Source organism: Crinia signifera, chromosome 19 (assembly GCF_055691185.1).
Source record: "Crinia signifera chromosome 19, ASM5569118v1, whole genome shotgun sequence".
Lineage (NCBI taxonomy): Eukaryota > Metazoa > Chordata > Amphibia > Anura > Myobatrachidae > Crinia > Crinia signifera.
This window is the reverse complement of record NC_139226.1, coordinates 40295344-40309734: the sequence shown is the minus strand read 5'-3', so window position 1 is coordinate 40309734 and position 14391 is coordinate 40295344. Positions and strand designations below refer to the sequence as shown.

Below are 14391 nucleotides of genomic sequence, written 5' to 3'. Positions count from 1 at the left end.
AGCAATTGCGGATGAGATGTTGCTATGGGCAACCAATCTGGTCCTCACCATTATCGTCTGAAGGTGCTTGATAAATGAGAAGTAGAATCTGATTGGTTGCAATGGGCAACATCCTATCTTCAGTAGAACTCTCATCTTATATAAACTGCTATGTATTTATCAACAGAAAATTAAATGGTGCTCTTCCTCCACCAGCCTTATGGAGATAGACTGCTCCATGTACTGCCACATGTAAGTGACTGACGCACAGAAACACCATAAGAACAAAATAAAAGACTTCCTAGAACACACCGAGGGCGTAAAACAGTTTATTATTTATGAACAAATACAAAGATCTGAACTGATACAACATAACAAATGAGAATCAAATCGCATTATGGGTCTAATTCAGATGAGAAAGCCGCTGACAGAGAATTAAAGGTGTAGAAACGCGTTTTGTGGCTGTATATGCCCGGTTACCGCACCACAGGAATACCGCTATTGACCGCTGCCCATATATAAAAAGCTGCTGCTCTACGGCTACGAAAGTATACCCCTCCCCAACACTCCAGAAAACATTGCTGGTCGATGAAGGGTGGACGGTGTTCTGGATACTGATCCAGGGTGGACTGAGTTTTAAAACAATCTCTAATATAGCCTTTGGAGCACTGCATTATATGAGTGGGACTGGTAATTATAAAATCATGCCTTAAGCCGAAACGTCTGAGCCATTTCCAGCCTAATGATAGAAATTGATATATGCCAAGCATTATTTATTTTATATGTTGTTTGTCTTGTCTTGCCTGTTTAAATTAAGTGCGCTTTATATTGTTAATGAATTGTGGTTTTTAATAACTCTATATATGAACTAAAGAGATTGTATGCTAGAATTACTTTGCTTAACACAGCTGCGCCTCTTGGCAGTGTGTGCTAGCTTAGGCTGCATGCACTATATGTAAAATGTAATTCAGATGTGGTTGGGGGCGGCTAATGCTGCCGTTTCCTTGGAGTCAGCAGTGCCAGCGCTGTATGGTGATTATGCAGCAGGAGGTGTCTACGTCAGGCAGATGCCTCCTTCTGTAGTAGTGATCTGCATTCTAGGACACAGTCACTGGATCATTCACGCATTGGGCAGCTTGCAGCAGGCCAGGAAGTCCCCATGCCACCACAGAGCCAGGCCACATCACATCTGCTAAACAGCTGCATTTTGGGATATGGAGGCTGTCACCACCCCCTCGCCCCCAATGGCGAGCAATCATCAGTCTTCTGCTGTCCTGCTTCCACCATCGTAGGAACCATTTGTGTACTTGCAGAAAAGGTCCTAGACGCGCACAAAATAAATGATAATGACTACTACGCAAGTGATGTCACAGATCTTTGGGATGTGAATAACCTCCCATATGTTTGGGGGGGTTTGTATGGTTATTATGCCTTATACTATAGAACTTATAAAGAACAAAGTAATGAGTTGTTTCGGTAGTCAGGAATAACGGAGCACATAATATAAGACAGGGTACAAAGCGGACGGCAGGCCCAGCAAAACCCACCACAGAGCCGCGTCCTCCGCCACACCAAACATCCCCGAGCCTGCCGCCTGCTCACTACAACAATCGTATGATCGCCGGAGAGGTGAGGGAGAGCGGCCACTAGGGAGTACCCGGACAGGTGATATGCCAGTGATACACAGTGGCAGGCACCACTGGCACACACCTTCAATATGGTGATATGCCCGGACAGCCCGCTGCGTCAGCGCAGCTGAGCCTGGAAAATTTCCAGGCATACCACCCAAGTTGATAATTTAATAGTGAAAAGATAAAGCCCCCACAAAAAAAGCATCATTGATGGAATTAGATTATATGCCTAAAGATTTTAGAATCTCGTACAGAAAATACAAAGACATTCTTCCTTGTTTATTTGTTTCGTGATCATTTAAAAGATATACATTAGGTCTGCATCCATTTCTGGGCGGCAAGAGCCATGTGCAATTCCTAACTTATGGTACATCAGCGACAGGAGAAAACGGAGGGTCACCATCCTGCAGCCGCACAGAGGATCCGGGGTCACGCCTGCATCACTGGACGGGCTTCTTTCGCTTCCAGCTGTACTCCAGACCCAGAAAACCCCGTCCCACCCTGTAACAGAGCCCAGAATCAGTATACAATAATATACCTGTCCTGCATGTCTAATCTAACATAGATATATAAAGGGATCTACAAAGTAAACTAATAAAAGCTATAGAGAGAAGAACAGCGTATATACTGTTTGGGATACAAAACACAGTATCTGAGTGTGACATGTACAATAGTGATCAGCCGGCTGCTCGGACTGTTCCGCTACTGGTATTATAGTCCATATTCCACCTCCAGCGTGTGATGGGAACACAACAGGCATCTGATCCTAGGTATATAGCACCTACTGTATGCAGAAAGGATCCTACATCCAGATAGGACTATACCTGGAGTGACTGAGGAATCTCAGCATCCCCAATAGCCTGGGGTCAGTGTATATATGTGGGGAGTAACACATTCACGCCGCAGTAACACACATACCCGCTGTAACACAATGATGTCCTTCTCGCTCAGCTTGTCTCCACTCACTGGATCAGTCATATCTTTTTTGATGAGCTTCTCCACACATTCCAGTGTGACCACCGCTCCTCTGAGAACAAAAGACAATGGGCACTTTAAAAATAAATGGTCATGATACTTACAGTACAATTCCTTCATAATGGAGCCCATACAAATAGCGCAGTCTCGGCAGAGATGTGAACATTAATATAATTCTGCTTCAGTTTAAACTGAAAATCATTCAGCAGAACTGAGTGCACTCAGTACCATGGGGGCACCCCCAAAGCTGCCCTTTCGGCTGGGCGTGCTCATGGCGTTGCGGTACGCATCATATTCTGCCAAAAACTGGCATCCCTGGACACAAACACATCAGACCTCTTATACATGGTAGGAGGCAAAATTACTAAAGCTTTTAAAAATGAAGAGATGTTGCCATAGCAACCAACCAAACAAATGAAGGCTATAATTTCTCGACTGCATCCTGGAAAATGCTCGACAGAATCTGATTGGTGCTAACGAACAACATCACCTCTTTTCATCATTGAAAGCATTAGTAAATTTACCCCATAGACAGAAGGGCTCTGGTTGCAAGATATGTGGTTAAGAAGAAAGAAAAGCAATATAAAAACAACAAAATAATGATAGATGAGGAGTTCTGCAAACCCAAATACTAACACCAACATAGGTGCTAGGCAACGTCCCATAACAAAATAATCATTCAATACACACACATACAAGTCGCGCCCCAGAGTCTTCTTTCCGTCTTCCTTCTAGGACATGTAACCGAGCAGGTAAATTCTACCAGCATATGAAGAGAACTATTGTAAGGAAATTCATCCTTAAGTGTTAATTAAACATGAGATTGACCCGTTCAATAAGCAGAAAACCTCCCTCACACCAGACTTACGAGGGCCGCAGGACGGCACATGGTACAGAGTTCCCCAGCATGTCTCGTGTCACTGCGCACACATATCGGTCCTGACGATTTATGAGGCCCACGCGATCCACCTCACCGTCTACCAGAGTAAACTTCACAGTAACGAAATCCTTCATCTTCAGAGGCCTCCCGCTCATGGGGCAGTAAACCGTCTTGTCCTAGAACAAATGGAGAAGAGTCAGCATGGCGCATACTTTATCGGGCCTACACAAGTAGCGATGTTAGGCCATTTTCTGAGCGATTTAAGCACAATTGCTCAGAACATTGCTGTTTGTGTAGGAGCTATGCCAATAGCGATGCGCGGCACCGCATGTTCCTATTGCCCGGCATATTAAATCACTCAGGGTAAGTGTTCTCACCGGAGAACACTGGTCCGGACAGATCGCTCAGCACACAGCGCTGACACATAGCTGTGTGCTGGCTGAGCGTTTCCAGTGATATCTAGAATCGCCCAGTATACTCAGCATTGTCGCTGTGTGCATGTGCCCCTTTAGTAATAATTAATAGTACAATGCCGATTAGTTTCTGTATTGATTATTTGACTATCTCAAGTGTGGCCTAAATATATCAGAAAAAGTTGCAACTCAGAAGGCAATAAGATGTACAAACACACTTACAGGACAGATTGATGGACGTCATGGCATATCTTAACCCTAGAAAATATACATAATTTAGGCAGACAGTGTTTCTTTGGGGTATTTTATTACCCCTGTATGTGCTCTAGGGTTAAGACTCACACACTGGGCGATTTTGAGCTGAAAGCAGCTCAGTTTTGCTGTTTGAGTGGTTTTAAAGCTAAAAAGCCGCCAAGTGCATTAGATCCATCTCCAATCAAATGCTTTTGAAAGAATTAGAACTTCACGTTTATGTATCAAGAGCCAAGGTCTTAAACTGCACGTTTTATATATCACACTACAAATATATTTTCAAATACAACAGAGTCCTTATGGGACCATGACAGGATTACAATCTTAAAAAAAAAAAAAAAAAAAAACAATCAACAGGAATTACTTAATTAGTAACTGATAGGGCCAGCAACATAATGCAAACACTTGCCACTAATATCTGCTGCACAGTGCTGCAAGCCCAGTTATTCTAGAGTGAAGTACAGAAAGTGTGAACCCCAGGGTGAGTTCCAAAATTAGAACACAGGAAGAAACAAGAATAATACGGTCAAGAACCTCAGGAGTACAGAGTAAACAAAACAATAGGAAACTTCCGGCCAGTATTCTGGAGTGTCTGGCCAAAGGAAATTTCAGGAGAGGAAATTAACTCACAAATAAAGAGTGTCATGTGCTCTTACAGCTGTAGTTCCAGACCCCACCTCCTCTTCACATCCGGTTATCATTTTTAGATAACTCCTCCAAACCATTATTCTGGTTATAAACTATTTACTAACTGTATTGCAGCCCTGTGTGTTGTGACATTATTGGTAGAGGAATTTGGGATTTCTGCTTATGAAATGTAAGAAATAACGGCCATTTACTCTGAAGTTATCTTGAGGTTCAGTAACACTAAAATCTTCTGGGCACCAAATGCAGGAGACCAATCTTTTATTAGAACATTTGTTTTCATAGAACAAGTACAGATACTGCAATACAGATACAGGGTCTAATACAGGGGTGTCCCAACTTTTTGCGACGAGGGCCAGATTTGGTGAAGTGTAAATGTGTGGGGGCCGAGCATTCAGCCTGACAATCATTAATCACATCAGAATGGCCCCCCACTCTGCCCCTTCACTGTATTTCCCCCAGCCTGCCCCCATTCACTGTATGTTCCCCACTCTGTACCCATTCACTCTGTCCCCCAGCCTGCCCCACTTCTCTTAATGTCATCCATTCATTGTATGTCCCCCAAGCCTGACCCTCCTTCACTGTATGACTCCCCTTCACTGTATGACCCCCATTCACTATGCACCCCACTCTGCCCCCATTCACTGTATGTCCCCCAGCTCCCCCTTCTCTGAATGGCCAACTCCTCACTGCAGCAGACAGCATGGTAAAGGTGCGCTCGCCGGGGCCCCACTTTAGTGTCCTGTGCTTCCCACATCTGATGCTCTGCCCGCTTCCAGCTGGAGGCTGCGGGCCGCTTGAAATTACAGCATGGGCCGCAATTGGCCCCCGGGCCTGACTTTGGACATGCCTGGTCTAATAGCTCTATTCTGCTGGCCAAGGACTCCAGTAATGAATACCAGAGCCAATTTCAAGGCGTGGCCGAAATTAGATGTTTATTTTACAGGGGCGTGGTTTTACCTTGTAAATGACTGCCCCTTTAGAAAAAAAAAAACCCACCTCTGCGTTCGGCAGGCATCACCCGCACGGCTGCATTGCATCCGCCCATTGGTATGAGCGGCAACCATTTGTAACGTAGTAGGGGGCACATACAGTCTTAGGCATTGGAGTGTCTGGTTAACAAAGAATTTTACCTGCCTGCATTTTTTATCATTGGTAAATTTCCCTAAAGGTAGGACTCACCGGTTTCTTTACAAGCGTTGATTTTGCCTCTGGTGTCAGTGACGGGATCCAAAAGCTAGGTAGCTGCTTATTCTTTTCCTCACTGCACCGACTGCTGCCCGCCTCGGCAACCGCTCCGCTGCTCTCTGCTTAACAAATACATACATTTAGGGAAAAGGAAATAATGAAGATAAACCAATCAAACAGCAGAAAATGAAATATAAAAACAAAACCCACGAGGCAGGAAGACGACATTCATGATTGGTTTACTAGTAGTGATAGTGTAAACAGAACACGTGCAAACTCTAATCCATTAATCCCCAACTGTACTTCTCAGAATACGTCAGTCACCGACAGGGGACGCTTGGACATTACCTGCTTTCTTTGTGAAAGGATTTAGTGGTTTACTGATAATGGACATTTCTTTATCGAGAAACCCTTTCATTTTGGATTCTTTAGCAGCTTTGTTTAATTCCTCCATTTCTGCCTTTTTCTCATTTTTCTGCTTTTCATAGGCCTGTGAAATAGAAGGAGACTCTGTATAAGCTGAGACACTGTTCCGCACCACACACAGAACAAATCACACAAATATACCAAAGTCCACAGAGGTTTTCTCCACTACTATGTACTAGACCAGGGATAAGGCCCCCTTATACTTGTTCAACTTATTGTTCAACAAATTGAACCTGATTGACTTGAGATTTATCCTATGTGCAGGTGGTTCGATCTCTTCCAATCTCTTGGTTATACCCAATGGCAAGGGATTGTGGCCTACACATCAGGCACATAAGATTTTGTCAGACAGGCACATCAGATTTTGTCAGATAAATTGACTCAAATTGGATCAAATCTCACAAGTGTAAGGGGCCCTATAGACAACCTGTGGCACTCCAGCTGCTGTGGAACTACACATCCCAATGGTATGTCAAGATCAGCGAGCAATACGAGGGGATTCGTTACACAAAAAAAAAAACCTCACGTCGTCCTTTTTGCCTGTCGAACAATAGTGGTGGTCAGCCTAATGACCTAAATTTTGTTAACATAATGATTTACCCTCCTTCCCAACATGCCACGACACCTGCCCACCTGTGGAAGAGCTTGCTGGAGTATCAGAGGAGGCCTGTCATTGAACTACACCGTCCAAAGCCAGCACCTTGTTGTGGTTTAGGAACATCTTTTTACTTCTTAATAACATGGTGCAATGGGCTGCAGCAGGACTGGACAAACCTGTCCATGAGATCTACCAACAGTCCATGTTTTCCAGACCACATGTGGATCTGTACAACGTGTTGGTTAGGAATGAAAAACAGGACTGTTAGTGATGACGCACCTGTGCACCAGCTGGTGGTCTGGGAAGCGGGGGGGGGGGGGGGGGGGGGGGGGGTCAATGTTTGGGGTTCGCAAATATGCGCAAACCCCCGAAGCAAACGCCTTCAGTGAGAATCACGCTCGCCAGGAAGGGCAGGGGACTGACCAGCATTTCATGGGCGTGCCCACAAAAACGGTGGGCTGGCTGATAGAAACGCTGGGTGCATCTCTGCGTATACCAGCACGTTGATCCCTGCTTATGTCACATGACATCAGCGTCCCTCCCGAAATTGTCAGGCGTACTGTTGAAAAGTCAGTGCAAGCGGTATTCCACAGCAGGTGATGCAGGGTTCCTATGGGACTCAGCCCTTAAAGGGATCTTCCCATATGGAGCCAATTTATTCACAAGGTGCTGCTAGGAGAACAGCTTTGTGGCACGCATCACCTGCTCTGTCCACAGCCCACCATGGTGCGAGCAGAAATAAGCTACTGTAACCATTGTTATGTGGGCAGCACAAGTCACTCAAAGCCGCTCACGTGGAACTGAATCAGCCCCAATGTCAAAACACAAGAGAAGGGGTTGGGGTGATGTTGACCTTCATCTGCCGAGCAATCTCTTTCTTCTGGTGCAAGATGTACTCCAGTATGGCTTCCTTCTCATAGATGTATCCATCGGGCCTGAATGCAACAAATTAAAAAGAAGTCAATGAATGAATGTAAGAAGTTTATTACACAGCCATTTCCGGTGCCCTTCTTTGCTGTTCTAAGCAATGAGTCACCATCCGTGCCCAGCACAATGGATCTTCCACCCTAAGGGGGCGATTCATCACAAACGGCCGCTGCTTACCGAGAATGCCCCCTCCTGCCACCTAATTCCCTCAGTAACGCCAGGAGATGTACAAGAACACATCCCCTCCCATGCGGCCAGAGGGGACAGAAATCATTCGATGGTCTCCGACCAAGTGTTTTATCTCCCCTTCGGAAATAAAAAAGTCAGCCGAAACCGAATATTATTTCCTTTGGTGTCCGCTGAAGAAGGGGCGGGCGGGCAGGCTGCCCTCGGCAGGCACTGGACCACCTGTGTTCCAAGGGGAACACCCAGCATTTTCAAGGGGACACCCATAAAAAACTGGTGGGTGTTCCCCTGATGATGCCCCGTTTCTGCCCCTATGAATGCCACAGTGACTTTGATAGTCACCAAAGGCATTTGTACAGCGGCCTTGCATATGTGCAAATACGGGCATGCGCAGAGCCGCACTTCGGCCCCCGCAGCGAATACGCCGGGGACGGTTTTATCTTGATTCGGTCCCTAAATTCCCCACACAAAGGTCCATAATTGTCAGAAGCCAATGAAATAGTTACGTTTAAAGAATATGTAGGGCAGGCATGCCCAAACTATGGCCCTCCAGCTGTTGTGAAACTACAAGTTCCATCATGCCTTGCCAGTTTTGCGATTGGGAAATGCTAAAACTATTGCAAGGCATGCTGGGATGCGTAGTTTCACAACAGCTGGAGAGCCACAGTTTGGACATACCTGACGTAGGGCAAAACAGGAGCAGTCAGAAGAAACCTACACACACACACACACACACACACACACACGAAGGGCAGAACATGCTCATGCAGACAGGCCTAACATTTACCTCAGCAAAACTATAAATCGCGTCAACACATTTAAATTACATTTATGGAAACATCTCATATTCCAATACTGACGGTAAGAAATCGCAAATACTGAATACTGACCTGAAACAGAGTGTTGTACAGTAAATATCAACCCCAAAATATGCAAGAAATAGATTAGAAGTGCTTCTAAAAAATATTATGCTGTTCTAGGTTTAAGGTTTGCTCCCGTTAAGTCTGTTATATTCTGTTTTCTTTAAGTCTAAAGGTGCGGTGTGCACATACTTTACAATATGTGACCCTACTGATATCATTAACGATATTAGCGGTGCCACAGAATGAACGATCTTGTCGGTTCAGACGACAAGGGGCTTTTTAAGGACCTATGGGAGGGTGCATCGTGAACGATGTAGTGGGTACATACACAGAACAATATTCACGTTTATATGGTTAATGTTATCAGTAAATGCATGAATGATAAAGTGTGTACCCAACTATAGTGTCCTAGAATCATTGTTTTTTTTTTTCTTAACATGCAAAATTTCCAGCACTTGTCTGAAAATAATTGTTGAACCGCCCCAGTTCTCTCTTATGAATACATAAGCTGTAGGCCCCAATAAGCAGCCTAGGTGTACCGACCACACAAGCAGACTCTCAGGCAGCCTAGTTAATCAGCTAAAATTGCCAAATCTGCATTAAAAATGGATATAGAAAAGAGTCAAACAGTATCAAACAGCAAAAATACAAAAAGAAAAAAAAATTCAGTGGACAAACTAAAAATACGACATAGAATCTGCATTATGTTTGATCACTGGGGGATGTAGTTTACCAATGTTTCACCGAGATACTTACGTTACTACAGGATCTTTACAAGGCTGTAGAGACAAACAGCAACAGTCAAAATCTTTCACAGCATCTTTGCTGAGGCGAACAGTCTGAGTCCCATATCCAGAAGCAGCTGTGCAACAAAAACATATAAATATATATATTTATCAATGTGATTTAACAAAGTAAATCATAACACACAATAATTAGCGGTGGGGGTGCAATTCATACCTACAGCCTAAAGGTGTCACTGTTGCTACTGACTATATTTGCATCTTGTCCGTAACATAAAATACATTTAATATGAACAGCCACAGTGATGTCTGTAAACTGCAACAACCATTAAGGTAGTTCCTAAACATTCATAGTACATAGGTTTTTTTTTACACAGACATAACATAATTTTTGGTACTTGTTTAGTTTCACGGCGGCAGCATGGCCGCCCGCTACTTCCGGGTTCGGCACTCGGAAAACTATCTAAAATAAAGTCCATGCCAACGTGAATTGGTTCATACCCTCACTATCCATGTTGGCATGGAGTTAATTTTAGACAGCGTGGCGAACGTAGCGAGCCCCGCAAGGGGACACAGACGCTGCCGCTGTGAAACTAAACAAGCACCTAATTTTTTTAAACAAAATCAAAGCATAGCTAATATTAATTGCATTAATTGTTACATAGTTACATAGTAGGTAAGGCTGAAAAAAAGACTTGCGTCCATCCAGTTCAACCTAGGCTGCTGTATAGTATGTTCTTGATATTTTAAAGACAGATTATATTTCTTATTTATACTCATGGATGTTTTTAACCAATAAGTGTTTGTCCAACCTTATTTTGAATAGTGTCTGCCGACACCACCTCTCCAGGAGGAGAGTTCCAGAGTTTGACTGCTCTGACCGTAAAGAAATTTTTCCTTCTAGCTGAACAAAAACTTTTTTCTTCTAATCTAAACTTGTGCCCTCGCGTCCTAGATTCCTTCCTAGCAGAAAAAAAGGGTGTTTGACAGACCCTAATATTGGCCCCTGATATATTTGTACATGTTGAGCATGTCCCCCCTTAAACGTCTCTTCTCTAATGTAAATAGTACCAAATTGCTTAATCTCTCCCCGTAGCTTAAATTCTCCATTCCCCTAACAAGCTTTGTTGGTCTTCTTTGAATTTTTTCCAATTCTATTATGTCCTTTTTATAGTGCGGGGCCCAGAACTGCACCCCGTATTCGAGGTGAGGTCTCACCAATGCTTTATACAGTGGCATAATCACTTTTCAGTCCCTAGTTTTCATATCCCTTTTGATACATGCTAGAATTTTGTTGGCCTTTTTTGTAGCTACATTACATTGGGCACTACACCCCAGTTTGCTGTCTATTTGGACTCCTAGATCCTTTTCGAGTACTGAATTACCCATATTGTATACAACACACAAAAAAGGTCAACAACAAGTAATACGTAGTGCTACAAACCAGTATCTTTCCTCTTCTCATAGTAGGTGTAGACTGCCCCAGCTGTACAGTTCTTTCCGTGTCTTGTCATCTTCTCTCATAGAACAAGTCTGCCTGCAAAAGAAATATGGACAGTGTAACGGTTAGCATTACTGCCTCACAGCACTGAGGTCATGGGTTCGATTCCCACCTTGGCCCTAACTGTGTGGAGTTTGTATATTCTCCCCGTAGTTGCGTAGGATTCCTCAGGGAACTCCGGGTTCCCCCACATTTCAAAAATAGTGGTAGGTTAATTGGCTCCCAATAAAATTAACCCTAGAATGAATGTGTGTGTACATGTGGTGGGGAATATAGATTGTAAGCTCCACTGGGGGCAGGCACTGATCAAATATTCTCTGTAAAGTACTGCAGAATATATGTGCGCTACATAAGAAACTGGTAATAGATAATAAATTATTGGGATTACAGTTCTGATGACTAATACCCCTTTCACATTGGTATGGAGCGACCTGACATTTGTGATGATTTGCCCCATAGCGACTTGGCCATAAGCCGGGGGCTGGGCAGACCGTCATCATTGGGTGGGTGAGGAGGCAGCTTGGAGCCGATACTGCCTCCTCCCTATAGTGTGAACGGGACCGGAGTCCCTCGACAAGGGGTACCCATTTCCACAGCAAGATGAGCGTCCAGAAGAAGACTCCTCAAGTCGCACCCATTGCACCGCTATCCAGAACAACAGCTGTTCAGACTGAAAGATCTGCCGAGAGACATACACTGATCTGGGGTTTAAGAAGAGGGTTGGCTTCTTCAATCCGACCAATGTAGTGTTTTTTTCATGCTCTTCCGTGAAGTCACTTTATCCACGTTGGAAAGTGCGCAGGAACTATTGGCATGTGCATTTCAATCCCTTTCTGTCGGGCAGCGGTGAGCACAAGCTGAAAACATACTGTGCGGCTGCTCAGCGAGATGTTACGCGTCACGCTGTGCAGGCACGCATCGGCCGCCCCCACCTGCACTGTCTCCTAGCCGCATATCTCCATCTCCGCATCCGCCTGCTCACTCCTGCTGCTTCCACCTGTCCGCTGCCTCTGCTCACCTGCCATGTCTTCTGATTATGCTTGCTCCGCCCACCAGGTAAGCCGCAAAATGACTGCTTCAGTTCCCACTGTCAGGAGGCCAAACCAAGGATTTCGGGAATCCCAGGATTGACAGTTTTCCGATCCCAAATCCCAGGATTGAAAAAAAAAAACAGCCTGGGATTGGCCTCCCTAATTGGAATATATTAAAAAGCAAACATACTACATCTGAAATCTAAACCGTGTCCATGATGAATAAAGATATATCTGAGGGATATAAATATAAGGAGGGTTAAACTCAGGTCACCCTCTGTATGGGCGACCCGGGTTTAATCTGAAAGCGCCGAACTGGGTCCAACTTTGGATCACAATGTGAAAGCGGTATAAACATTATTGGACCCTGGTTATCCATTTATACTGTACTGCAGGCCAGGTTGAAATGCTTGAACCTGGTAATTTCAACCGAGTGCTTTTACACTGCATAAATGCCGAGTCGCTGTACATTCTTTGCAATAACCCAGAATATGTATGGCAGTAATACCACTTTCACATCGCAAATGTGGGTTGGACTCGAGATCCTGATCCGGGTTCTGATTTTTCACACTAAATTTGGGTCGCCCCCTTATACACAGGGCAACCCAGGTTTAACCCTCCTAACCTGGGTCGATTTGCCAGGCTGGTCGACCTGGGTTGTTAGGTTTGGTGCTTTCACACGCAACTCGATCCAGGTCGACCCGGCAATAACCTGGGATATTTGTGCCATGTGAAAGGGTTATTAAAAGGAATAAGCAGGGTCAAAATGCTAGGTTAGTCGGTGTGGTGCATTCACACTGCACCTCCATCCGGGTCGGCACATAATACCCCTTCCACACCAGAAGATGCAGGAACCCACCCGGGAATACGGCCCAGGGATCATGCCGGAGCATTCCCGGGTTGGCCCCTTTCACACCAGAAAAGTCCCTGCATTTTCTGGTGTGGAGAGGAGACTGGGAGGATTCAGGAGGTGGGATGGTGGTGGATGGACAGTACTCATCCCGGGTTGCCAGTCCTCGGTGCAGGTCAGGGATCCACACAGGCAGCGGTGCAGATGACGCAGATCTCCGGCTGCAGTGAGGGTGCCGGGGAGCTGTATAATTTTCATCCGCCGCCTGGACTGTACTCAGCGCCAGCGCCAGCGCCATCCCTTGCTTGACCACCCACACCGAGGACTGGCAACCCGGGTGAGTACCCCTACCCCTTTAACACCGGCCAGGACATTGGGAACAACCATGCTCCCTTGCAGGGTTGAAATCCCGGCAAATTTCCCCAGGATTCCCACGGTAGTCGCGGGTTGTTCCTGGGCCCAACCTGGGAACTTAGGCTGGTGTGAATGGGGCATAATTAACCCAGGTCTGACCGGTTATGTGTAAGGGGTACTAGGAAGAAAACAAACCTGTGGTTCTGCTTTATATGGCATGGCGAATTTGGGATTACTTTCAAGGTGTAAAACACAATCTAACATGCAAATCCCCTACTGATAATGGGGAACATACAAGAAGCAGCATATATTCCTGCTTGAGCAAAACTGCATCCAAATAAAGCGCTGCATCATGATCTGTGCATTGCCATCTATGTAAGCAGGACAGAGCATCAGTAGTGTCAGGATACAGGGAAAACAGAGGAGACCTGCGGCTCTGCATGTGACCTGCGCAGCTTAGCTACAGCACAGTCAGCATACCTCAATACAGAGGTCATCATTGCACAGAGAGATATCCCGAAACAAATACACAGACAGCGCCCGCAACGCGCAATCACACTGTTTACCTCTCCAGATCCGGAAGTGTCGTCGCTCAACCTTCTGCTTCCAATTGGCCTATAGGCCCTCTGATGACGTTACACCCATGCGACCCGAGGCTTCCGCTGGCAGACGCGGATAAATGACGTTGCAGGCGCTGCCTATAGTCTAGGTTTGTTCTGTCTGGCTGTCACTTTTCTTTCTTTCGTAGGAGTCTGAGAGCTGCTGAGGCTAGGAGGAGTGTTCTGCCCCAGTTGTGTTATTTTCCAATGGGCTGCCTTCTCCGATCAGTAGTGCTCTGTCCCTACTTCCCCATACAGACGAGCGAGGGGTGCTCTGCCCCAGTTTACACACAAAAAGGAGAAATATATAATTTAAAAATGATATCGCTTATGTGCTAGTATACTATAAC

General features: G+C 45.3%; 1 protein-coding gene across 1 annotated transcript; it reads right to left on the bottom strand.

Annotated features, from left to right (window-relative positions):
- Positions 1-292: 292 nt before the first annotated feature.
- On the bottom strand, positions 293-14147 carry NOSIP (nitric oxide synthase interacting protein). Its single transcript, XM_083162422.1, has 9 exons — positions 14009-14147; positions 11151-11243; positions 9720-9825; positions 7841-7922; positions 6312-6453; positions 5958-6082; positions 3454-3641; positions 2529-2637; positions 293-2111 (listed from the first exon to the last, which is right to left on the bottom strand). Exons 2-9 carry the CDS (start codon positions 11218-11220, stop codon positions 2040-2042), a joined length of 894 nt encoding a protein of 297 aa, XP_083018548.1. The 5' UTR covers positions 11221-11243; positions 14009-14147; the 3' UTR covers positions 293-2039.
- Positions 14148-14391: the final 244 nt, after the last annotated feature.